General features: G+C 31.2%; 4 protein-coding genes and 1 non-coding gene across 6 annotated transcripts; 2 read left to right on the top strand and 3 right to left on the bottom strand.

Annotated features, from left to right (window-relative positions):
* Window positions 1–54: 54 nt before the first annotated feature.
* On the bottom strand, window positions 55–995 carry LOC122718527 (nucleolar protein 16). The gene is made up of 3 exons (XM_043943631.1): window positions 843–995; window positions 423–750; window positions 55–333 (listed from the first exon to the last, which is right to left on the bottom strand). The coding sequence occupies exons 1-3, from the start codon at window positions 941–943 to the stop codon at window positions 211–213; spliced, it is 552 nt and encodes a 183-aa protein (XP_043799566.1). The 5' UTR covers window positions 944–995; the 3' UTR covers window positions 55–210.
* A 1,452-nt stretch (window positions 996–2,447) lies between these two features.
* On the bottom strand, window positions 2,448–5,778 carry LOC122718521 (cuticle protein-like). Its single transcript, XM_043943615.1, has 2 exons — window positions 5,004–5,778; window positions 2,448–3,446 (listed from the first exon to the last, which is right to left on the bottom strand). Exons 1-2 carry the CDS (start codon window positions 5,505–5,507, stop codon window positions 2,643–2,645), a joined length of 1,308 nt encoding a protein of 435 aa, XP_043799550.1. The 5' UTR covers window positions 5,508–5,778; the 3' UTR covers window positions 2,448–2,642.
* Window positions 5,779–6,262: 484 nt separating this feature from the next.
* On the bottom strand, window positions 6,263–6,344 carry Trnas-gcu. Its single transcript has one exon. It is a non-coding gene; the product is annotated as a tRNA-Ser (tRNA).
* A 644-nt stretch (window positions 6,345–6,988) lies between these two features.
* On the top strand, window positions 6,989–10,116 carry LOC122718518 (molybdenum cofactor sulfurase 1). 2 transcript variants are annotated; one of them, XM_043943610.1, is made up of 7 exons: window positions 6,989–7,173; window positions 7,335–7,488; window positions 7,564–8,232; window positions 8,295–9,286; window positions 9,345–9,530; window positions 9,617–9,831; window positions 9,906–10,116. In XM_043943610.1, the coding sequence occupies exons 1-7, from the start codon at window positions 7,080–7,082 to the stop codon at window positions 10,089–10,091; spliced, it is 2,496 nt and encodes an 831-aa protein (XP_043799545.1). In that variant the 5' UTR covers window positions 6,989–7,079; the 3' UTR covers window positions 10,092–10,116. The 2 variants fall into 2 exon arrangements, with proteins under 2 accessions (XP_043799545.1, XP_043799544.1); XM_043943609.1 differs by having other exon boundaries at window positions 7,332–7,488.
* Window positions 10,117–10,727: 611 nt separating this feature from the next.
* LOC122718597 (ras-related protein Rab-27A) lies at window positions 10,728–16,167 on the top strand. Its single transcript, XM_043943765.1, has 5 exons — window positions 10,728–11,235; window positions 11,442–11,512; window positions 11,750–11,864; window positions 12,626–12,738; window positions 13,121–16,167. The coding sequence occupies exons 1-5, from the start codon at window positions 11,092–11,094 to the stop codon at window positions 13,302–13,304; spliced, it is 627 nt and encodes a 208-aa protein (XP_043799700.1). The 5' UTR covers window positions 10,728–11,091; the 3' UTR covers window positions 13,305–16,167.
* The last annotated feature ends 9,825 nt before the right edge of the window (window positions 16,168–25,992 follow it).

Genomic DNA, 25,992 nt, shown 5'->3' with positions numbered 1-25,992 from the left:
TTACAGTGAATAGTATTACACATATTTATATAAATCTGTTGTAATAAGTATTAATTTTTCTTGTCTATTGTTTTTGTACTTACCTAAATAAGAATATTAATTAATTTATTAATTTTATACTTTGATACTTTATATACCAATTTGTATGAAAATTGAAATATATTTGTGTTAAATATACTAAGAAATTAATGAATTATATTATGAATTATGTTATGTATTTTTATTCTGAAGATACTCATTGTATTGCTCAGGGATACCTTTGAATATCTTAATTTTAGCACGTATTTGTTTCCAAGTTAATTGATTATAATTCTTTCTATCTAATGCCATAGCCTATATATGATTCATTTAGAAATAATTTATATAATAATTCATAACCAGAAAAATATTTATCAAATAAATTACTATAATTAAAATATTACCTTATAATTTTCTCCATACTTATCCATCAAATAAGTAAGAAAATGAACTTGACTATTTGGTAACCTAAACATCCTTTTTCTTGGCGCTTTTGCTTCTGTTTCAAGTTCTTGTACTACATGTATTTTTACTGATGTCATTTCAATATCTTCTTCATTCTGCAATTTATTTTCATCATTTTCCTCGACTTTCCATTTTGAAACTTTGTCAATAAGCTCTTTTTTTGTATTGGGTATCTTTAAAGTTTCATTTGGATCATATGCTAAACCCATTTGATTTAAATTAGTTCGTGTGGATTTAGTTATATCCCACGATTGTTTTATTTGAGCACTATAAATAATAAACCTCATTTTAATCTTTATACATAATTAAATACATTATATTCATTAATTAAAATAATACGATGACTTGGTTATACTTACCATGTTATTGTAGGTAATTTGTATAATTTATTTCGTAATCGCTTACGATTTACATTCATACGATATTTCTTTCTACGTTTCACCTTTCTAATTTTTGTCATTTTTATAATTTCAAACTAACACGTGCTTCAAATTAACGAAACAATTGTTCATTCAAATTTACTTATACTATTTAATAATGTGAACATATATCTTGCATGTTATACACTTAAAAATTGTCCCTAGTTAAATTTCTAGTGTAAAAAATAGAATATAATGGCATGATTGATATATTTACGAACTTCAAATTATTTTTAATTTAAGTTTAAGAGAAACGTAATCCTAGGAAAAAATTTTCTGTTGAAATTAACATATTTTGTACGTAGAATAGAGAATACATGAAGTAATAGGAAGTAACGTATAAATCATTAATCTTATTTCTTAAATTAATAGATATTATATTTCAATTTATTATAATTCACTTCTAAATAATTTCGAATTTATCAATTCATAACTACTAATACGTACTACAACCTTATTTAATATACATTATTTAATATACAACACATTTTAACCATATTATAAAAATCATATCATATTAATATATTTATTAATAGTTATTTAAGTAATCATAAAATTTATATTTATGAATTGATATAAATGATAAATTATGTATAATTTTAATATTAATGTTTAATTAAATATATATTATACTGAAAGTTGAAAGAATATTTCGAATTTTTAAAAATAAACATAACGGAATCGATAATTGAATTCGATTGTTTATTATACATTATATTGACTTTAAAATGAATTATTTTACAATGAATTATTTTACAATTTTGATAGGAAATTTTTTCATAAAAAGCATAATTTCAAGGATGTCTTTTTTTATAGTATTTTGTTATTATTTTCTATTGAAATATATTATCTCAAAATAGCCATTAAATAAGTAATTACAATTTATTATCAAATAATTTAATCGTTCCTCGTATGATGAAAAAAAGAAAAATTTTATTATTTATTCATGTGATTTTAAATTTTTTAAAGAATATAATAAATTATTATTTATTGTTTGAATAAATCGAAATATTACGTGTAAATATTAAATTAAATATTAAATTAAAGTATTTTTGTTTGTAATATAAATTTAAACTGATGTAATAAATTTATTATTTTAATTGGAATATTGGAAAATAAAAGTGCTTTTAATATTATTTGTAAATAAATTGTAATAATGTTAAGTTATATTATTAATATATCATTATATAAATATTTTTTTAGGAAAAACAAACAAAATAAGATAAATATCATTGAATACAAAAAAATTAAAATTTATTTGTCAATCATTTAGGTATACAAAAAGTAAATTCCTTAAATTTGAAAATCTATTTCGTAATGCGACTAAAAAAGGTAATCGGTGTTTGTAATATAAATAAAATAATATCACCTATATTTATTTATACACAATACACGTATATCTACATCTATTTGTATTATTTATACGTGTACAATGAAATTTGATAGTTCTAATAACGTAAAATAATCAAAATATTTATCTACAAATCTGGATCAGTTCGTCATATTAACCCTTTCGTTTCTAATGAATATTATTTTTAAAAAACAAAGCTTTCTTCAAATAAAATTCATCGTTTTAATTATATCTCAATAGAACTTTATCTAAGAGATGATATTTTTTTTTAGAATCATCGAGCCTTCGAAATTTTGTTCGAGAGATCTAATATTCCCAAGACTTGAGAAGACCAAGATCTAACATTCTTTCAAAGAAAATCAAAAGGGTTATCACATGGAATTAAAAATTTACCAGGCATAGCTGGTACCGAAACCATTGAAAACTGTGTGTACAACGGGGGCGGCAGTTTCGTATCCGTAAGCCTTGGTGACCAGTTGAGCTTGATGAGGAACAGCAGCGTAAGTCTTGGCCAAAAGAGGAGCAGCTGGTGTAATGGAGGCAGCATATCCGGCGGCTGGGGCGATCAGAGCACTTTTAGCGATGATTGGAGCCTGGGCAGCGTATCCGTAGCTCTTGGCAAGAAGAGGAGCAGCCGGTGCAGCGTGCAAGAAGGAAGCTGGAGCGGCGTGTAACAAAGGTTCAGCTGATGTAGCATGCAAAAGAGGAGCTGGAGCTACAGTACCGATTGGAGCGGTATATCTGGTCAGAAGAGAAGCTGGTGCAGCGTGCAAAAGAGGAGCTGGTGCAGCTACAGCAGTCTTGGTAATCAAAGGAGCAGAGGCGGTGTAGGTCTTGGTCAACAAAGGAGCACTGTAGCTATACGGTGCAGCATAAGTCTTGGCAATAAGAGGAGCAGCGGTTGGGGCGAGATAGGCTGGGGTAGAATAGGCAGCCTTCACGAGAGGAGCATGGGCAATGTCGTAGTTCAAAAGAGCATCGTTGCTGATACTCTGACTGCTAACACGAACAAAGGAATGAGCGGAATCGTCAGATTTTGTATAAGAGGAGATCACATTCTGGCCAGCGAATCCTTTTTGCGTAGACTCCTGGCTGAAACCAATGCTGCTATGATCTCCTGATGATGCTGCGATGTCGTAAGAAGCTGGGCCACCTGCGTTGGCTATTGCCAAGAAGGCTGCGAATACTACAAACTGAAAAAAAATAATTGTTTTTTTGTTTTTAATTGAAGTTATACTATTTGATTATGTTACTATACTATTTGATGAATAACAGCAAGAATCTTTCAAGAACTAACAAAGAACTAACAAGTTGAAGATTATTTTTGGAAGTTTTATTTTAAAGATCATAGAAAAAGATCAAATTAATTAAAATCTAAAATTGAAACAAAATCTTTTCCTACGAAATATTATGTTTCGTTACAATATATAAAATATCTTTCTGTAAGTTTTATTATAATCTGAAGGGCGTACACGGAAGAAGCTTACCTTGAATACCATTTTACTTTTACGTGAAGAAATCGTGCTCTGACGAAGTTTTAAACTTGGCCCAGTATTTATATGCAGCTAAGGTTGCAGGGGGATCAATCGAATTTTGGGTGCCACTGTTTCCAATGGGATTGGATATAGTCGATAAAGAGTGGGGAAACTGTATCGCTATACTTTTTTCGTAAGGAATTAAGATTGAAGGATAGAAAGTATAGGATAGCCAGGTTAAGAGGGGACACGAACAAATACATTGGGCGTGGTTCTGATATAATTAGAATCTTCGAATTAGTAAGTATTTGCAATTTTAAATAATCTAATTTATATTTTAATAATCTTAAGAAAATATCTCCCTATCAGATACAAATATTTTTATTATATAATAAAATCAAATTTTTATAAAATTTATTATAACATATATTTATTTGATGAAGTTTTTAATTATGCAAATATATATTAATATATTAAATATATTAAATTTAATAGTATTTTGTAATTTTACAAAGGTGCAATTAACATACGTTATTCTTACAAATAAAACATTCCAGAAAAGAATTTATGAAAATTATATTTAATACCTTATTTATTACTTTATTTAAACTTCATTAAGAATCTAGGAAAATTGAGTTATATCACTAATTATATGTTCACATAATAAGTTTCGATGAATTAAATAAAAAAGCTGTTCCATCATATGTGAATGATCTTTTTTCAGGTTACTCACTTTAATTTGTATTGCATAAAAAAATGCTGCAACGTCACATAAGACGATTAAATTTTTTTTCCCTTATATCCTGGCCTTCCTTTCGTTTATGTAATGTGATACATATACCAATGCCGGGTCATGATATTGTGGAACCTGTCAAGGACGCACTTTCTCCAAATTGTGGCACTGACATATAAAGTAATACATGTTTCTACTGATAATTTTTGCTCATGTGTCAGTGATTTTATTATATTTAATGTTAGATAAAATCGATTATTCCAACATGATCCTGAAGGCGGATAAAATTTGCATAGAGAAATAAGTATAACACTACTAATCTTATATAATAAGCCGTCATGACGCAATTTCAAATTTTAATCCAGATCACGCGCATGATCGATGTTAAATTAATTTAATAAAAATCGCAAAAAAAAGTGATTTTCTAGATGATTTGCTATTTCAAGTTATTTTATTATTTTCTTCTTAATATCTAAAAATAAAAAGCAAAAATGAGAATCATCAAGTATTTCTATAAAATAATGTTCTTCATTTAATCTCACGATTTTCCATAAACTTTTCTTTTGTTCACTAGTTCCTTGTTCTTCCTTCTTATTGAAATTTTCTTTTATCCACTGAGTGATGCGCCTTTTTATACATTTATCGTGACCTGTATCGATCAAAGAAAAATCAGAAAAAATATTGTTGATTTTAATCGCCTCTGGATCACAAGGCCGTTCAAATGTGGTGTCTTTGACAACATGTAAACCGAACAAAGGTTCTTCTTCCAGAGTTATTATTGTGCTTCTTCGAGATACTGATGATTCTCTTGATACATATTCTTCCTCTTTAACTATTTCTTTTCGTTTTTTTTTTTTTATTGGAGGTTTAATAATTTCTATAGAATCTTTTCGAATATCTAGTTTATCTGGTTTAACGTACACATATTTCGAATCAAAAGTTGCTAAACCATATCCATCATTCAATTCGTATATTGTATAAAGTTCTTTAAGTATCATAGAAGTACGAGGTGATAATGTACCTTTTTCAATGAGACGTTTGGTCATATGAAGATATTCTTCTGTTGGAGTCAGAAGACTTGTTGTGGGATCTGTGATATATATTCTTTAATTGAAATTGTGTCAAAAAATGTGACTTATTTTTATAACATGATAATATACCAGATACGTCTTGACTTTCTACAATAGAAAAATCATATTCATTTAATTCATTTAATTCTGAAGGCATTGTAATTTCAGTTCCCCAAATTGGTTTAGGTGGTCTCTCTATTTCAGAATTATTTTGCATCGTTTTATCAAATTTTTTATTGACTTTTAATAAATAACTTAAGAAATAATTATAGAACAATTAATCCAATATTAGGTTACATAATGTTTATTTATAGCGTTTGTCATTTCAATTTTTTTACTTCATGTAAGAAATTTTAAATTTCAATTTAAGGAATTCATTTTCATTTGTGATTAAAAGTTTATATTTCTTATTAAAATTTTGATAATTAATAATATGACGTTATTTATATTTCAAGTTATCAATATAAAGAAATAGCTTTTTGACTTATTTCACCCGTTATACGTATTTTAATTCCCTCCTGCTGCGATATATTTACGTATATATATAAACAGAAGATAAGATAATGCACAGATTTATTAGCATTATGCTAATAATAATCATTATTTTACAAATATTTTAAAAATAGTTGAACAGCAATTATATATAAATTGTTCAAAACTTACTTTTCTACAATATATTGCAAAAAGAAATTGTATTAGAATAATATTAAAAAAAAAAACAAAAATAAAATCGACGAGGATGGGATTCGAACCCACGCGTGCAGAGCACATTGGATTAGCAGTCCAACGCCTTAACCACTCGGCCACCTCGTCATATGAAGAATCTTTCTTTCATCATCTATCATACTATGCAATTATTTAATTTAACATATAAATTTCTTTTATTTTTAAATATATTAAATATATTTTTATTTTTTATTGAATACTTTAATTCATTCTAAAAAATTATCTCTATTTCATGTGTTTTATTTATACATTTAATAAATAAAGATGTTACGCAATTAAAAATGTTGCAATCAATTCAAAATTCTCCAATTTTTTGAATTTTGTAATATAATGTTAAAAAAATTACAAATATTATTATAAAAACATCATCATTTAATGTTTAATAAAATAAATGATGTAAAAATCAATATATANATATATATATATATATAATGTATATAATAACAATATATAAAATAAATGTAATTTGAAATAATGTATGTCGTTGAGTTATTTTCATTTCTAATTTTCGTTATCTTATCTGCAAAAATATTAATTTGAATGTATAAGCAAAAAATATATCAATTTTGTAAATTATGCATTTTTTTTAAAATTAAAAGTCATATATATGATAATATTTAAGCCTCGACAAACAATTAAATAAGACATTTTTACAACATTTTGAATTCAAAGAAACATGAAACATATATTTATAATCTTTATTAGGTAATCATTTCTGTACTGTCTTGTCATTGCCTTGTTTGGTATTATTCTAAAGTGATGAACGCGATCTATTACTAATCTTATTAGTTTTAATTTTATTTAATTCGTATATCATAAAATATGGAAAATGCGATAAATTCGTCATTACTGTATACATCAATATACGATGAAGAGATCATGAAAAGTTTTGAAAATAATTTTTCAAGAATTAAAGGTAAATAATAAATTATAAACTATATAATCATTATATTTAGCGTTTCGTAATAAATATTCGTAGTAATAAAATAATACGAAATATGTTATTAATTTAAAGAATTATAAAAAGAAAGTATACGAAAATAAAAATATTTTTAATTAACACTTATGTTTTAGAAGAATGTTATTTAGATCATGCAGGGACAACATTATATTCTGATACACAAATAAAAAATGTTGCTTCTGATTTATATAATTCACTTTATGCTAATCCACATTCTATTGGAACTGCAAGTAATGTGACCCAAGATATTATAGAGCATATGAGATATCAGTAAGACATGAATAAATAAAAAATTAATAATATCATTAATTAAACAAAATCAGAATTATCTTTTTTTTTTTATAGAATTCTAGATCATTTTCACACATCTGCCGATGAATATAGTATTATTTTCACATCAGGTGCAACTGCATCCTTAAAGATAATAGCTGATACATTCTTATTTAATAAAGATGAAAAAAATGTTTCCAATCCTGGCCATTTTGTTTACACACAAGATAATCATACTTCAGTTCTTGGTATGAGAGAAATTGTTTGTAAAAAAGGAGCAAAAATAACATGTTTAAATCATAATAATGTTTTTGAAATCTTCAATTCTTCTTCAAAATCAATTAGTTCCCATTCACAACAGAACAATTTATTCAAAACTAATTCACTTTTTGTTTATTCTGCCCAATGTAATTTTTCTGGATTAAAATATCCTTTAACATGGATTAAAGATGTACATAATGGAGTTTTATCTAATGTAATTTCTAATACATCTACAAAGTGGTATGTCTTACTTGATGCTGCTGCTTTTGCATCAACAAATGAGTTAAATTTATCTATTTTTAAACCAGATTTTGTTTGTTTATCTTTTTATAAAATGTTTGGATATCCTACTGGAATTGGTGCATTATTAGTAAGAAATGTTAGTGCAAATGCACTTCAAAAAATTTATTATGGAGGTGGTACTGTAAATGTATCTTTAAGCTCTGAATTATTTCATATAAAACGACAAAATCTTCATCAAAGGTAGAAATTAAAAACTATTTTAAATTAAATTAAATTCCTTATTAATATTTACTCTCTTACAGATTTGAAGATGGTACTATACCATTTCTTTCTATAATATCTTTAAAATATGGTTTTGACATATTATCATTCATCACAATGGAAAAGATTTCCAAACATGTATTTTCTCTTGCAAAATTTTTATATACATCCTTGCTAATGCTTCACCATAGCAATGGAAGACCAGTTGCAAAATTATATTCTGATACAGTTTATGATAATCATGATATGCAAGGAGGTATTGTTGCTTTTAATCTTATACGATCTAATGGTGAATATATAGGATATATGGAAGTTTTAAATATGGCAGCATTATTTAAAATACATTTAAGAACTGGTTGCTTTTGTAATCCTGGTGCATGTCAAAGACATTTAGCACTATCAAATAAAGAAATTCTTCAGAATTATGAAGCTGGTTATGTTTGTGGAGGTTCTACAGATTTAATAGATGGTAAACCAACAGGTGCTATAAGAGTATCATTTGGATATATGTCAACAATTAAAGATGTTCAAACATTATTAGTTATGATTAAAGAATGTTTTGTTGATGGATCACCAATAAATAAAATTCCAGATTGGTGGTTAGATTATAAAACATTTTTATATAGAAAATATAATCCACATGATGAAAAAATAAAAGATACAATAAAAGATACAAGAAAATATGTGATACATAATAATGCAACTGAAATTAGTAATAACTTACAAGATAGAAAAAAAGAAACATTAACACATATTATTAATGATAATCCAATTTTTAAACTAATAACAAACACTAGTATAATTAAAAAAGAATGTACTTTAGAACAATTATATATATATCCAATAAAATCATGTGCTGCTTATAAGATAACAAATTCTTGGAATTTAAATTCAAAAGGTTTAGAATATGATAGAGAATGGATGATTATTACATCTTCTGGTACTTGTTTAACACAAAAACAACATATTAATCTTTGTTTGTTAAAACCAATTATATTTAAAGAAAAAGGGATTATGCAATTACATTATCCAGGTAAAAATTCCATTTATTATATATATATTTTAAATTTAATATTTCAAAAATATTTTAGGAATGCCTATTATGGATATTCCTTTAGATAATTCCATAAATGAAACTATATGCCAAAGTAGAGTATGTGGACATAAAGTACAAGGTACTGATTGTGGTTCAGATGTTTCTAATTGGATAAGTTTAGCATTAGGACTTCCAAATTTGAGACTTATAAAACAAAATAATAATAATAATAAAAAAAAGGGTATGCTTTATATTATACTATTAATTACTAATTAAAAATAAAATTAAAATTTTATTTCATCATATAAATATATTTTTCTTTTACAGCTAATATTAAATCTGAATTATCATTTTCTAGTCAAGCTCAATTTTTATTAATAAACAAAGCAAGTGTATTATGGCTTAGTGATAAAGTACGTGATAAAGAAGTGCAAAAAGACACAATTATACATAGATTTAGAGGAAATATAATAATAAGTGGTTGTGAAGCTTTTGAGGAAACACAATGGAAACATATTTATATTGGAAAAAATAGTTTTATGGTATATTTTGAAAGAAGAATAAAAATAAAAATAATCTGTAATTAGCTTTTTGATTATTAATGATTTTTTTTCAGATAATAGGACCATGCACTAGATGTCAAATGATTTGTATTGATCAAACCACTGGTGTAAAAACAGTAGAACCACTACGTACACTTACAGAACAATTTCACGGAAAAATGAAATTTGGTATTTATTTAAGTAAAGAAAATAAAGAAAATGGAATTATTACTGTTGGAGATACCGTTTATATTTCATAATTGAATAATTAATATCATTGTTATTGAAATATAAATGAAAATATCTTTTAGATTATTTTTTAAGGTTATGAATAATATAACTGCAATTATACTTATTAAAAAAAAAATAAGTATAATAAATTCTAATTCGAATTATAATTTATTAAAAAAGATTTAATGTTAATTATTAATTATTATATTGGATTTTTATATAAAATATAAACTATTATTATTCTTAAGATATAGATATATGCACCATAGTTACCAACTATTTCTATGAAAATATTCATTTTATAATTTACTTTTTATATTTAAAAAAAATCTTTTTATACTATATATGCACATAATATGTAAAAAATTGTAGTCTTATAAATTTCAATATAAAAAATTTAAATATAAAAATAAAAAAATCAATGTACTTTTTTATATTTATATTATTTAATAAGTTGTAAAAATGTAAATCAATTGCAAATGTCAAATATTACAATTATTTAATTTCTCATTTCTCTAAATAATCTATATCTATAAATATAATCTAAAATTAGATTATATTTTTTCGAATTTCCTTTGTTAATTTGGTAGTACTGTAATTATCAGCAATTTCCGTGGCGTTATTCTATACACATACTACCTTACGTCATTGTGAACAAGGTTCAGTATAGTTCATGAATTTTGAGTAAGGTGTTGTTTCTACGTGTTTCTTCTGTTTATCTTTGATCATAAAATATTTAAATTTATTAGAATAAATGACGTTACACGTCGAATATTATATCGTGAAACGCGCGAATGTTTTGAAAATTGTACACGTAGGCAACAGGTGTCTAATGCCGCACATGTTTCTTTTTGACTGTAGCGATCATTTCTCATTTTAAAATTGGAAGATTAAGCGTAATCGCATACAAGTTATATTTTTTGGATTTTTAGTCATGCTAAAAACAGTTCATAGAATTTTATATCAAAGTAGCCATTTTAACAAAGTTTTACGATAGAAGTGTGCATAATTAGTTATTAATATATCAAAATGGAATATGATTATCTTATTAAATTTTTGGCTCTTGGAAACTCTGGAGTCGGCAAGACTAGTTTTTTATATCAATATACTGATGGCACGTTCGAATCTCGTTTTATATCCACCGTTGGTATTGATTTTAAAGAAAAACGTGTGGTAAGAAATTACTCTCATTAAATATGTTATTGCTTATGTTATTTTATTTATTATTACAAATATAAATTGTTTTATTTTATATAAATTTTATTTATTTAAAATATATTGAAAACATTTATATAAATAAAATATAAATATATAATATAATAATTGTTTTTTACACACATATGTTATCACTTATAAATTAAATTCATTAATTATTACAGATATACCAGACGGCAAATGGTAGAACTCAACGTGTGCATTTGCAATTGTGGGATACAGCTGGTCAAGAGCGGTAACATTTGTTATAATAATATATTATATAATATATTAGAGACTATGTATTTTATAATAATGCATATCAAAAGGCTTTTAGTGTTTTTTTAACAATATTTTAGTAAAAAAATTATATTTATTAATATAAATTAAAAAAAAAAGATTTCATTGCAAGCAATTAATATTTTATAATAGAGCATAATAGAGCAATGTTAGATTATTTCATAGCAAGTGCTACAATGCTACTAATGTTCAGGTTCAGAAGTCTAACTACAGCCTTTTACCGGGATTCTATGGGTTTCCTTCTAATTTTTGATCTGACCAATGAATTGTCCTTTCTTGAAGTAAGAAATTGGCTGGAGCAGCTTAGGGTATATACATTATTTATTAACATTATTATCATAAACATTGTACAATGAATGATGATTTGAGTTAATCTATTTATTGTAATTCTATTAAAAATACTAATATTTTGATTTTTATATATTGCATGATATAAATTGTTTAGAAAAAAATTGTTTAGAAATCTTGGATCTTGAAATAAAAAAAATTTAATCAATTGTGCCTGAAAATTTGAAGCATAAAATGTGCTTTATTTTGTTTGCATGCTAAAAATAATTGTAGATAAATTAGTATTAATTTAATAGTAGATATTAAATACTTTTTATTTTATGCATACTTACATAAAAAAAAACTCAAACTATCGTTCGATCGAAAGATCGTAAAATTTATTAATATACAAATATGTACAAAATTATTGAATGAAAATTAAAAAAGATTTGCATCATATTTTTATTGAAATAATCGTTAATACATGATGATTTTTCAATTGATTGATTATTCTGATGAATAATATAAAAAATACATATGTTTTTATTAGTATTAAAAACATTTTAGAAATAAAGCATTATACGTAGTATATTAATATATTTTTTTAATTAAAATAATTTAAAAAAAAAATTTTAAACAAAGTTTTCTTTTCATATATTTTATTATAAGAAAAAATGAATTAGAATTGTATCAGTTTTAGTTCTTAAGCTGTTTACTGTCTACTACTTCATTATGGTATTATTTCCGTTTCTTATTAAATATTCTTTTGTTTGATCGTTGATTCATATCTGTATACGTGTAGACTCACGCATATTGCGAAGATCCAGACATAATTCTCTGTGGAAACAAGTCCGATCTCGAAGATAAACGAGTTGTTAGTGAACATAAGGCACGGGAATTAGCAGAGAAACATGGGTAAATAACATAGTACATTACTTATTTTCTTCCTCATCAATTATGCGATTAATAATTACATCCAGCATTACTGTAATCATGTTTTTATTTCAAATTATAAATGTCTATATTTTTATAACAATTTCTCAAGCAAACTTATTTATTATATTATTTATCAATTATTTTGTTTCATATATTATATTTTGTTTCTATTGTCAATATAATTGTAAAATAAATTAAATCAATTTGCACTATTTACACTTCAAATCTTTGAAAGATATAAGTTTATAGAAACATTCTATTTAAGTATTTTTTTTTTTTTTTTTTTTGAAGAAAATACTGCCAAAAGTATAAATTATAAAGATCAAGAAGATTAAAAATTTTAATGAATTATGCTTTTCAGCTTGGTCTACCTGGAAACAAGTGCAGCCACGGGTCAGAATGTAGCACGTGCCGTGCAGATACTTCTGGACCGGGTGATGCGCAGGATGGAGACGACTGTGGATAAATCACTGCTACCTCACCAGAAAGTGTTACGATGCAACGAGCGTGACACACCGCCTCCAAGTACTTCCTGCTACTGCTGACACTGTTCTTACGCATAGCGTAACTGAATAATTTGCTTCGTAAAATTTATACTTTTTATTTAACTAACATTGTGGACTGACTGACTTGTACTTGAATATATCTTATCTTTAAATATTTCGAAATATATTATTTGCATATGCATATGCATGTATATGAAAATATCGAAGATGTACAAAATTTCAAAGCACTAATAATGATTTAAAATTGTATACCTTTATACATGTTGTTTCCTGCATTCACGCGCACACTGTTGTCTTCCATTAATAGCTTCCACTAGTACAAAATTATGTCTCGTTGCAAATCGTTGAACGTATCTTCTTCCCGATAACGTGATCTATCTGTTACTCTCGTACGCACAACGTGTTCAATATATCCTGTTTGTTTTCTCTGTTTATTCGCCAAAAATTGTGATATGATAATGTTGCGATTTATGTAAGGTGAAACGATCAATTTTCGATCTATATATATATATATGTATATGTATTTTTGATGCTGTTATTGTGCCCATACCAAAGTTGTACATCTAGTCGTTAAGAAATTATGCTGAAAATACAATCAAAGTGTTATCTGATATACTGTTTGTACTATCGTGGAATGCTGATGAATGTCTCTGATCTTATCAAGTTTTTAAACAAAATGTATTTTACGAAGATTAAATGTTTGTTCTTAGCTATTAAGAGAAAATATTAAAAAATGTTAATCATTATCTATGCAAATCGAGAAAATTATATGTTGTTTCTTTCAATTTTTATGACTATGAATTACGATTGATCAAGAAGTGTTTAAATATATAAATATTTATTGAATATTTATATAAAAATATAAAGTGGGATGATGATTTTCTGATTTTTTTGAATTATATGAATCATCATAAAAGAAATGATGCAAGATTAAAATATTATAGGAATATTAAAAGAAAATTGATCTTTTGAAACTTTAAAAATGCGTTTTTGGGAAAAGATGTATTTGTAATATTTCTCTTAATATAACGGATTGTTTAAAATAGAGATATTGTAAATTGTTGCTCTATCCTATATGTTGTATCACATCGATATAATAAAAGAAGATAGCACGAATTACATATCTCTGTTTCGAAAAAATTCTGTTATTTATTTTCAGTTTGCTACGAATCTTGATAGCAACGGAAAATGAAAATGCACGATGATGAATTACTCTAATAAATTTTTGATCTAACTTTTTCTCGCGTACGAAGAGAATCTTGAATCTCGAATTTTGACGTATTTATTGAATTTCGAATGAATTCGTGTGGATCTTGATGTGTTCAAATTCTGACTAAATACTATTAAGCCGATGAAAATGTAAAATTGCATAATGATATTGGAGTTTGCGATTGTGTGTTTTCGACATTGTTTATTGTAAAATTGTTCGACTCGTTTTTATCTGTTGAACAATTCAAATCTAAATCAGGCAACGCAAAGAGCGTGCTCTATCGTGTATACTTATGCTTATCTATCTATTTCATAAAAATTCTCTCTTGAGAAAATAGAATGGAAATTTCCAAGAATATTCTCGCAGGGTAAATAAGCCATCTGTAATTCTGCTTAAACGAAGTTTCTCTCCGTTTATCTGCAAATCCTCAACTGGTAAGACCATAAAGTAGCGCATTTATGGATAAGCCGAAGCTAAAAGCAACTGCCTCGCCAAAAACTCGACAACAGTTTAAACTCTAGGAGAACACGAAGTTCTCTCAAGCAGATTTCCGATACAATCAATCAAAGGTGACGCTCTGAGACCTGTAATATAGGTCGTTCTTCGAACTTTATCTTACCAGTTGAAAGGTATGAGAAACTTCTTTGCGGCGAAGTTGGAAACAGGAAAAAAAAAAAAAGAGAGAGAAAGAAAAAAAAATTTTACCTCCATGAAGGGATCACCGACAGGTGTTCTCCGCAGTAGTACTCCTTTCGGGACTTGATATCAAATGCAACAGATCGAGAAGGGAGATCGGTTAGAAAATTATTTCGAGTATCAGCCGGTGAAACTTCGTTTCATCAATAATAGGAAGAAAATGCGCGCAACCTTTCACTTTGAAAACTTTCCCGTGGAAACTTCCTTCATGGAAGTTCGATCGAAGTTTCTGACCGAGTTGGCCAGATCATTAGCTGACTATTTATACACAACGCTGTTATTGTTTACGGGTGCGGATGGTTTTTAAGCTCGTCCATCGAGCGAAATGCATTTTTATGAGCGCAAGTTCGTACACGCCGCGCTTTTACGAGGATCCGCGCAATTATTTCACGATTGAACGAACTTTCGACTCCTCATCGAGAGAACGTTTCCAATGAGATATTATACATTTCTACGTACTTGTTCGGGATAAACTTATCGGAATCAATAAAAATGCACAAGTTGTAAAAACAAACGTAAATGGTACATCGAGTTTTCTTCCCCTGGATAAACGATTTTTCATGGTTGTATTATTTTATTTTATTTTATCGCACGTGTATATCGTTTTGATTTTATTGCTTCGAATTTTCCTTTTTTTTTTTTTTTTTTTTTTTTTTTTTTAACAACTAACCACTGAACCGATTTAAAAAACACGATAAATCTGTGCAATGATATACCAGATTACTCGAATTTATTTATAATCCATTTTTCGATCTTGTTCACAGTTTCGCATAATTGGAATCCCAATTAAACCCGTTAAATCAAAATATTCCATATCAAAAGCTGTATGTACATATAGTAATATACGTTACAAAAATAAAATCAGTGTTAAATATGATACATTATATACACCAACACATTAATTTGTATTCATACGTGATACTTTTTCCAATCAATTTCCAATTGTATGTATACGTTATAAATATATTAAATAAATTTTTTGTCTTCGAATTTTAACTCCAACTGTACCTGTGCGTATCTATACATTCATAAAAATATATCCTTAAGAATCACATCTCTCCCATAGATATATTTTCAATTTCTTAATTATTCCTATCGAATAATTTATCTATCCTTTTAATCCTATTCGATTCCACACAGTATGTATTAAACAAAAGAATTATGATCTCTTCGTTTTGCCGAATAGAAAGAAATACATTTATTCAAGCTTCCCTTTGAAATTTTCATCGATCGTTCGAATGATTAGGTATCTGTAGCAGCGGTGCCTGTGTCGACAACGTGCCGTTGATGTCGATAACGACCACTTTGAGACTGCCATTTAGGCCTTGTCTATACCTAATTATTACGTAGACTCTCGAGTTCATTTGATGGCGGATGGACAAAGCAATGGAACCTGTTCAAAGCGCGCAGGACTACCAAAAGGACGCTATTTATCGAACCGTGCTTGTTCTCCGATCAGCAGACATAAATGTCTCCTTCCATCAGCCTCTCTGAAATCTCTCTTTCTCCCCTTTTATTCCTTCATTCGCAATACTCTCGAAATTTCTCTCTCTAATTTTAAGGTGCCAAATTTCCACCATATGGAATTGCCAGAAACTTTTTAATCCAAAATTTTATCGTTGCTAAGGATCGATCTATAATTTAATTCGTTTTTAAATAAAACGAAGTTTTGAACTTTAAGCGAGAATTACATAATTATTATCGACCACGTTCCTTCTATATTTTTTTTTCTTCTACATCGTTAATGCTTCATAAATTCGTGGATATTAATCAGTAGTATTCCAGTTTCAGGATGGCTGCTCCATAAACGGAACCAAGTTTCCCACCTCCGTCAGTTGCAAATAAACCAGGAAGCCGATGGGTGCTATCAAAAGCAAGACCAGCCAAGAAAGCAGAAGTTGCAGTCTGCTTCCCAGTTTATGTATGGGCGTAGACATTACGTCGGGGAAACTTACGGGCGTGTAAGCGAGTCGAAGATGTGTGGTGCCAGGTTTTCGATCGCGGAACTGTCTGAAAATTAAATTACTTGGAACTTGGGGATGAAGTTTCGGTTATCGATTTCGGACACTGATCACTCGAATTAACGATCGAATCTTGGTAAGCTGCAACTTTCACGTGTATTTCATCTTACCCTCGCGAAACAGAGCTTCCGGTTACGTAGGATCCTGCTCACGTGGCAGATCTCTACATGGAGCTCCTAAGAAGGGATCTAGGAATACTTTTAGCAAGATATTGATCTGATAGATAAAATGAAATTGCACCAGGATCGTTCAACCGGAGGTTGAAAGTCGTTTCTGGATCGATGTTGGCTGATATATAACTTTCTTGAACGATAATGTATTAAGGAAGAAGAACTTCTACGAGAAAGGGGAGGAACGAATAAAATGGATTTTACGGAATTGTTAATTCCTTTTTGAACTTTTTTTACGACATTTTCGAAAAGATTAATATTTGATTTCTATATGAAAATAAATTCAACGATGTATTTTTCTTTCCTGTTGTTTAACTTGTCCAATTTGTTGAGATCGATATTTTTCTTGCCACATTCTGCTGTTCTGTTACTTGGAAGATACATCGCTTGGAAGGAAGAGTATCGGTGACGTCGGAAAACTGTTTGCTCTTCTGTCGTTCTACAATCCTAGTAACATTGGATCGAAAGCATCAATATGTTATGATAAATTAATAATAAAATTATACCCTTTCATTGCTCCTCTTGTCTAACACTTCTATTTTCCTTCTGTATCCCTATTAATATCATACGAAGTGCTAAGATGTTATATTAAAAAATAAACTCTGTTCGATATTGTTCTATCTTCTTATTAATGTAGAGACAAAAGTAATGGAAGTGTATAAGTATAGATATAGTGAATCTTGAATCTTCTCCTCGCGTCTCTATTTAGTTCCTCTATCAGCATTCTAGACTCCTGTTACAGAAAGTCGTTTTTCTTTAAGAATATTTCATACTCGACTAGAGAAAATGTTGAACAATTAATTCTTAATTGAAAGGATTGATTTAAACGAGTACGTAATAATAACATAATTATGCAATAAATATTTGACGTTACATATTAATCAATAAGATAAGTTATTTGTTGCACGTTATATAAATTAAATTTAATTGTTCTTCTAATATTTTTTGTTTAATTAATTTCTTATTAATCTCGAGTCGATTGTATCTCTACCCTCGATGAGATATACAGATAATTATTTTATATGATAAGACAATTGAATTGGTGAATCACAAATATTTTTTACATTCCACAGAAAAAAGAGACAATATAAAAAACCGTCCCAATTCTTGAAATAATAGCAATGCAATCGAGGAAATCGCCTTTTTATTTCCTGCCTGCGGAAAAACTAACTAAATTTCTCGTTCGAAATGGACCAATTGACAAATATAGCTCGTATCGAGGTGGCCCGGAAATTGCTGCGTGCACGAGAAAAGCTTGAAAAATTAGACATTGCTCTCGCCGGAAGTTGTTGCTCGACAGCCAATCGTCGCTACTTACATCCGATGTTCCCGCTTCTTTTCGATCGAACTTGGGGACGTTAAGGGTGAAAATTGACATTGCCTTGACGATGCTAAAACACGTTTTCCAAATTTCACGGGAAATTCCTCTCTTCCATCCTTTAACGAACTTTCAATTATTCAATAAAAATCTTACTCTTAAAAAACATTCAAAATACGAGATATTTTACATCACGTCTGATTAATATTAATATACATAACATTATCGTTAACTTTCTACTTTAAATTCTTGTTTGCTTCAACTTTTCAAAAATTCCACGATAACATCTATATTCTACAATCAACGATATTCTATAATCCGTTCTGAAGATCATAATCATAAAGCTCTAACATATTCTCTAACATATTACAGTTACCTAAACTTTGTTTGAAATACTTTTCTATAAACTACTAATACCTATCTATACCTACCTTTATCTCTCCCTCTAAATCTCTTTACACGTCGTTTCGTTCATTTTATCTCTTTCCTATATTAAAAAAAAAAAAAAAAAAAAAAAAGGAAGAAAAGAAAAAGCTCTTGGAAAGTATGCAGTTCAAATTCCCATCGGACGCGCGAGACATCCACACCGCCTCCTTTTTATCGTTCTTTTTACACTCTTGAATAGCCGTGATCGGCGATGGCCGGTGTCATTTTGCCACCGCCGGGGTTCCTGCTCCCTCGAAAGAACTTTCCTATCCCCCTCCTTTCTTCCCCCCTTCCCCTCGCCGCAGATTGTAAAGGGGAGGCGGATTTACCGGAAGAAAGAGCGCGGAAGGGAGCCGCATCCGGGAGCATCCGCAGTCGCGCCGCTTACGATTCCCTGGGCTGTCCTAAAACAAAGCGGAAGTGGAATAAGAAGTAGCAGCAGGCGGTTCAACTTTTCTTTTCGTGGAAACGTTGTGGATCGTTTCCACGCTGGCCTCGAGGAAAGTGGCCGACGATAAGGATAACGATCCCGACGGAGAACGTGACGTTAATTGGAAGAGGATCACCACCCTTCCCACCACCACCTGGATGAACCCTCTCGATTTCCTCTTACCAGCTTGCCTGGTAATGACCAGGAATCTTTAATTGTTTCCCACGCGGTGTCGGAATAAATCCCGGTTTCCTAGTAATGGGATCAAGCAGATTCGAAATGGGTTCGAGGTTAGATTGGGATTAATGTCAAGCTTAAATATTTGAGAAGGGTGTAACCTTGAATATTCCAACTCGTGGGGAAAGTTGAATGTATTACATTAGGTAGTAAGTTCTTTGCTTTTTTTTTCCCCCAAATTTTATTACGTAAATCAGGGACAAGATTATTCAATTGTTTCAGTTGGATAGATACTTGTCTATTGGTGACTTTCTTTCTGTCAATTTTTCTTATGTCGAGCGATTTCTTTCTGACTCACCGTCATCGAATTTTCTCGGTGCGCTCGAACGATCGTCGTCTTCCGAATTAAAATTTCCGGCTTTAAATCTTTGGCACGACTTTTTGCACGTTCCGTAAGATACAGCGTTCTCTCCCAGTGGCGCGCAAACCATTTCAGCAGCTTCAACAACTGATTTCTTAAGCTGGAATACAAATGCTTCTCGCGCGCTATATTACTTGAAATTGCACGGGATTGAAAACTCTCAGAGCTCATCTTAAAAACGAAAGAACGCTCTTTCGGATGGCACCAGAAACGGTAAAGTAATTCGAATTCAGAATAATCGTAGAAAAATAGGGGAAGGAACTTATTTGCACGCCTAATATTTAAAGTAATATTAAAGGAATATTTTTTTGAATTAATACGTGTCTTGAATACCGATACTGCGTTATTTTTCTCGTAACATCGAAGAGTATAATATTTATAATAACTAATAATATCGTACACATATAATTATTTTTCAAGAAGATTCTCAAAATTTTGCAGACGCTCATTTCGAGATTCCGAGAGCAATCACAGAAGAAGGATTCCTCGCTTCGTCCAATGAAAGAAAATGCATTCTTCGCGTAACACGAGCAATTCGTAAATTGAAAGAGATTTAGATTCAGTTAGATTTGATTAAAAAGAACGCTCTTTCGGATGGCACCACGAACAGGAAGTAATTCGAATTCGGTTAGAAGTTGAATGATCGTAGAAAAAAAAGGAAAGGAATTTATTTACGGCTAATATTTAAAGTATTATTAATGGAATATTTTTGTAATTTTTCTGAATTATGTATCTTGAATACATTATTTTTCTCGTTACATCGAAGAGTATAATATTTATAATAACTAATAATAGTGATTCTGAGACCAAAGAGGAGAAGGATTCCTCGCTCCTCCCCGAATGAAAAAAAAACGCATTCTTCGCATAACACGAGAAATTCGTAAATTGAAACGTTAGATTTGATTTCAATTTATATAAATAGAAATCGAGAAATTGATCCCCCTCACTACCCCTTTCCCTCTACACCTTTCCCCATTTACCCTCATTGCCTCTCTCTCTCTCTCTCTCTCTGCAATGCGGAGATTAAAACTGATTGCGATCGTCGCGGATCTCGTTTCCCCGGAAGCGAGTTTCGGAAGCGAGATTTTCTGTAAAGACTTACAGATACCAGATTGAGAAGCATCTCAATGAATACGAAAGGTTAAAGAGCGAGAATATCGAGAGAGAGAGAGAGCGAAGCACTCTTGGTCAATCAAAGGGTATTAAGTGTTGGATTCCAGTGTTGTTCTAAAGAATTATTGAAAAGGAAGGAGTGGGAACGGTTTCGAAAAGAGTGGCAAGGGAACCGATCGAACCTTTTTCGAGGTGTTCCTTTTTCGCTGTTGCACGATACGAAAGTTACGATCGGCCGAAATGATAATTCCGTCCTGTCGTTCAGATCGAATTTGCATTAGCGAACAATGCAAGTGCCGCGTCCGAGTTCTCGACATTCTCCCATCTCGAAATTTTCCGATCGAGAAATAATTCGATCGTCCGACGATATATATTTAAATCTTCGCCAGGTTCGACAGGTAGCGGGAAGTTTCGCCGTTTTCGGGGAAGGAGACGGGGATGCTTTTGTCCGCGTGAATGAAAAATGACCGGCGCGCGCGTATAAAAATTCCACTATTTGCATATCGCCGTCGATAGGAAATCGTTTAGCATCGATGGGAAAACATATTTTTTTCAACGTGATGGGGAAAAGAAAAAAAAAAAAAAAGGAAAATAAATCTGGGGGAACTGGCAGAAACTCGCCGTTCACCGTAGTTGAGAAAATTGTTCGGGCAGGAATATTATACACGGATTCTCGAACTTTTTAGAATCCGTGGATCAATATTTTCATACGATATTCGTAAAAAAATTCCCAAACTTTACACGTGTCTCGTTGCTCGAGAGACGAGATAATAATAAAAAAAAAAGAAAAAAAAATTTGTTCGTCGAGTTTCGAACGAGAGAGAGAAAAAAAAAAAAAACAGATCGATCAAGTTGTAAGAGGTAAAGAGATAAATTTAAGCGTTTCTTTTTTTTCTTTTCTTTTCTTTTTTTTTTTTTTGATCCAAAAATTGGATTTTCACCCGAGTCAATAGCGTTATTATCAATTGTTATTATCAATGATAAACGTTTATCGAGTTATATGAGAGGATGAAAGGATGTATTAACAATGGATTTTTAATTAAACCTGTTGGTATAAACCTGGTATAAATCTGCTCTCGCTCGTTCGTAATGTGAACTTTGCCGATAGTGCGTTTTTCGGGATCGGGACGCCGAGGAACCGGTTTCGGCAGCCACGTAACAATTTCTCAACTGCAAAGGTTCGATTAACGCGATGCGAAGCGGTGATCAAGCTTTAACGATTCGATTTTGATTTAGAGATCTATCGAACAAACGGCGCATTATCGTTCCGTATACTCACCCCGATCGTTATATCCCGATTTCTCGGAAATTGGAACGCGTTATCGTTGCGCCTGTGAACGTGACACCGAATCAAAACCCGTTCGACAACGCGTTTTATAAATAAATTATCCCCTCCTCCGTGAAATCGCGCGAACGTTCAAAGCCGTTCGAGATAAATTAATTCCCAATTTCGTCGATGTTTTAACTTGTTAAAAGGTCAAAAAAAAAAAAAAAAAAAGAAAAAAATATCGAAACATCTCGTTACACTTTCCTCTTTTCCCTTTTCCTCTCTGTGAATTTCTCGCGGCCAAAAGTAAGAAACAAACGAACGGAAAAATTAAATTTTTAAGAATTATACCGGATATATATATCTCCCCCAGAGTTGCCCGGAGTGGCAGCTAGTTTCTCGTGTTTCACAATCCTCCTGTGGAACAATCGGGCGCATCGTATTGTCCCGGCGGAGACGCGGAGGAATGAACATCAACCGAATAGAAGCGTGCGGGAGAGAGCGACGTAGAAGCGGTTCTTTCGCGACGTCTGCCTATACATCGATCCATCCTCCTTTCTCGATTGTCTCTGGGACAAGACGGTGAATCCGAGGCTGGCAATATTGTTCATTGATTCGTGGATTTTAGAAGCTGGATGGAGAGGATCCTTGGAAGGAGGAGTCGTCCCTTATTATTCTAAAAAAAGAAAGAAGGAAAGAAAAAATACGAATCTCCAAAGAGTCTCTTTTATTCGGTCCAAGAGGCCGCCAATTAAAAGAGCCATCATTCACCGGGAAACGAGTCCAACAATTTCGCCGCGGGGTTAAATCGCGCGAGATGGGGCTAACGAGGTCGTGTGTCGTTAAGGATAGCGGAGGATACCGAAATCGAATTACGGTGCCAGAGGGTTGCTAGATTTCCATATTTCCCCCGGCCATCTTCGCGATCTCTCGACGATCGTGGCGAAACGTGGCGACTAGGCGGTTCCCGGGGACGTTTTATTTCGACATTATAAGCTATTTCGCTTCGAAATGGGACAAATGAAATTGCCGTGGCGATTCCAGCGCCCGCCTCCCGCCGTCCACCGAGATACACCCGCACCGTGGACGGAACCTTTGCCAGAACTCGTCCATCCGATCCAACTCCGCGATATTCCCGCGAAATTAAAATGTTTCTCCGTTACACCCCCTCCTCCTCTCCGTTCAAATCTTACGCGCTCGCTTTTCTTCACCGCCCTTAAGAAACTTCCGTGGACGGAACCTTCTTCGTTCGACATTTCTTCGCTCGCGTCGCCCCCTCCCCTCACCCCGTTCAGATCAGATCGATCCTGATATTTATTCTCCTCTTGGGCTCTCTCCTTCTCGATCCCTCTCCTCCTTTATTTGCCTTCCAAACGTTTCCACTTTGAGGAAATATATATATACGTATATAAGTTTTCTTTGGGTGTGGCGAGCATGTAGAAATAATTGACGTTGATACGATTGACGATAAGTTTGATTGTTAGAAAGATCGGTTAAAAATCTCTAATTTCGTTAATCCTCGAGAACGTTATTTCTTGAGCCTTAAAACTTGATAAATCAAAACTCTTCGAAAGGTGGAGCGACTTTAAATAAAAATACATTCGAATTAAATTTGCATAAGGAGGATTATTGTACTCGCGTCGTTTGGAATTTGAGATTTAAGAACGCGGCGTGAAAATAGTTTTGACGATGTGTATTAGGTAACCGGTCCGGCCAAGATTGCTAGGGTCCCCAGGGGGGGAAACTTTTAAATTCCTCGAGCGAGTCACGGGCGCCGTCAAAGTTTCGCGGAATGTTCGATTTACCGGAACTTCGTCCGGGTAAACTTGAGACGTGCCGACAAAGTCCCTTTTCCGTCTGTTTTTCCAAAAAAGGAACGGTTCGTTGTGCGTTATGACGCGATACGCGGCATTCGATTTTGCATGTAATTTGCTATCCCTTAAGTCCTGTAAACTTCTCAACGTGATGAGAATTATAACGTGTCGAGGAATTTTTCCTTTCGATATAATTTTGATGAAATTTTCTCATACTCAATTTTTGTATATATATATATATTTTCTCTTTGGAATTGATCTACGATCCATCCACGATCCATCTACGATCTTGATGGAAAGATAGGTTTAAAGAAAAAGAAAAAAGAAAACGAATTTTAATTTGATATTAAATTACACGCCTGTTGAAAATAAGTTCGTCGAGTGTTTTTCTTTTCTTTGTTACACTGTTGTCAATTACGAAACTTATTTAACGAAAAATAATATTTTTGTTTTTCGTTACTTAAAAGAGCGGATTTCCTTTTCCATTAATAATAAATTAAACGGAATAGCTCGCGAGAACGTCATAATTCATCGCGAGGTAAACGTGTTGCGGTTATCCTTAATTCTAATTCCGACTTCCGTTCCACTTCTCCCTCCGTTAAAACAACGAAACGTCTCGTGTCCACCGGTGGGCAAAGTGCAAATTCAACTGTTCCTATCTATTCCAAGTATATGAAAACTTCAGGAAAACGTGCGAAGCACGCAGGAAAGGGGTTTCGTGCTCGGGTCAACCACAATCCCGTTTCAAACGTTGCACGCATTATTAACATTTCTAACTTAATATTTTTCTTTTTTCATCCTAAAGAAATCGTACGTACAGATACACGCTGTACCCTCCTTTTTTTTTTTTAATTCTTTAGAGAAATTCTTTAAATTTCCTCTCGTTGAATACCGTCTAATTACTCCGCCCATTAAGTGGATTCGTTTTTTATCCTTCCTAACGTCATCGACGTTGGGGGAGGAAAAGGCAAACGAGATCGAGAAGAAGTTTCACCAGAGTCGACAGCTTTCCTCGATCCTTGTCCTCTCCCCTTCCTTCCTTCCTTCCTTCCTTTCTTTCTTTCTTTCTTTATTTTCTTTTTTTTTATTCATCCCCCATCGTTTCGCGCTTCGATTCCAAGGATGCAAAATTACGACTTAATTAAGCAAGAAACCTTTCGAACGAATGACCTCCGTCCCAGTAACTTGATTAGCACATTTCAATTGCAAATCTCGAGTCTCCCGTCTTTCCATCCGTTCGCCGCTCGAAGACGGCGATGTGTCGAGCAGTCCAAGTTTCGAATATGAAAGCGAGGAAATTACCAAGAGTTGATGGCTCTAATTAATGGCTCGTATTTGAAAAAAGAGAGAAAAAAATAAAAAAAAGAAGGAAGAATAAAAAACCTTACCGTTCTGCCTGATTCACGAAGTTTAAGGTTTCGAGAGGGTTATAAATATTTGATTAACGATTTCTCGCGTTTTTCCTTTCCTTTCTTCATTTCTTCGAAATCCTCGGACAAAGTCGAAAAGTATATCGAGAGTATATATCGATAAGTGGTTATCGAGCCGGTATATTTCCTTTCTTAAAACCGTATCGCGGAGAAAAGGGTGCATAGCCGGAAGGGAGGAACAACAAAACGATGAACATTGATTACTTATCGATTGTTTGCATGCACGAGGAGGGA

This window comes from Apis laboriosa, unplaced genomic scaffold, assembly GCF_014066325.1.
Source record: "Apis laboriosa isolate Shangri-la unplaced genomic scaffold, ASM1406632v1 scaffold64_cov150, whole genome shotgun sequence".
In the NCBI taxonomy this organism is placed as follows: Eukaryota; Metazoa; Arthropoda; class Insecta; order Hymenoptera; family Apidae; genus Apis; species Apis laboriosa.
This window is presented reverse-complemented; position numbering and strand designations above follow the sequence as displayed.

What these genes read in the sequence shown, in the direction of transcription:
- LOC122718527 (XM_043943631.1), bottom strand. Translation starts at nt 943, where the DNA reads ATGACAAAAATTAGAAAGGTGAAACGTAGAAAGAAATATCGTATGAAT. An exon ending in AAATTACCTACAATAACATG is followed by an intron (nt 751 to 842) that starts GTAAGTATAACC and finishes TATTATTTATAG; the next exon opens with TGCTCAAATAAAACAATCGT. An exon ending in AGTATGGAGAAAATTATAAG is followed by an intron (nt 334 to 422) that starts GTAATATTTTAA and finishes AATCATATATAG; the next exon opens with GCTATGGCATTAGATAGAAA.
- LOC122718521 (XM_043943615.1), bottom strand. Translation starts at nt 5,507, where the DNA reads ATGACCAAACGTCTCATTGAAAAAGGTACATTATCACCTCGTACTTCT. An exon ending in AGAAAAGTTTATGGAAAATC is followed by an intron (nt 3,447 to 5,003) that starts GTGAGATTAAAT and finishes ATTTTTTTTCAG; the next exon opens with TTTGTAGTATTCGCAGCCTT.
- LOC122718518 (XM_043943609.1), top strand. Translation starts at nt 7,080, where the DNA reads ATGGAAAATGCGATAAATTCGTCATTACTGTATACATCAATATACGAT. An exon ending in CGACAAAATCTTCATCAAAG is followed by an intron (nt 8,233 to 8,294) that starts GTAGAAATTAAA and finishes ACTCTCTTACAG; the next exon opens with ATTTGAAGATGGTACTATAC. An exon ending in TATGCAATTACATTATCCAG is followed by an intron (nt 9,287 to 9,344) that starts GTAAAAATTCCA and finishes AAAATATTTTAG; the next exon opens with GAATGCCTATTATGGATATT.
- LOC122718597 (XM_043943765.1), top strand. Translation starts at nt 11,092, where the DNA reads ATGGAATATGATTATCTTATTAAATTTTTGGCTCTTGGAAACTCTGGA. An exon ending in GATACAGCTGGTCAAGAGCG is followed by an intron (nt 11,513 to 11,749) that starts GTAACATTTGTT and finishes ACTAATGTTCAG; the next exon opens with GTTCAGAAGTCTAACTACAG. An exon ending in ATTGGCTGGAGCAGCTTAGG is followed by an intron (nt 11,865 to 12,625) that starts GTATATACATTA and finishes GTATACGTGTAG; the next exon opens with ACTCACGCATATTGCGAAGA.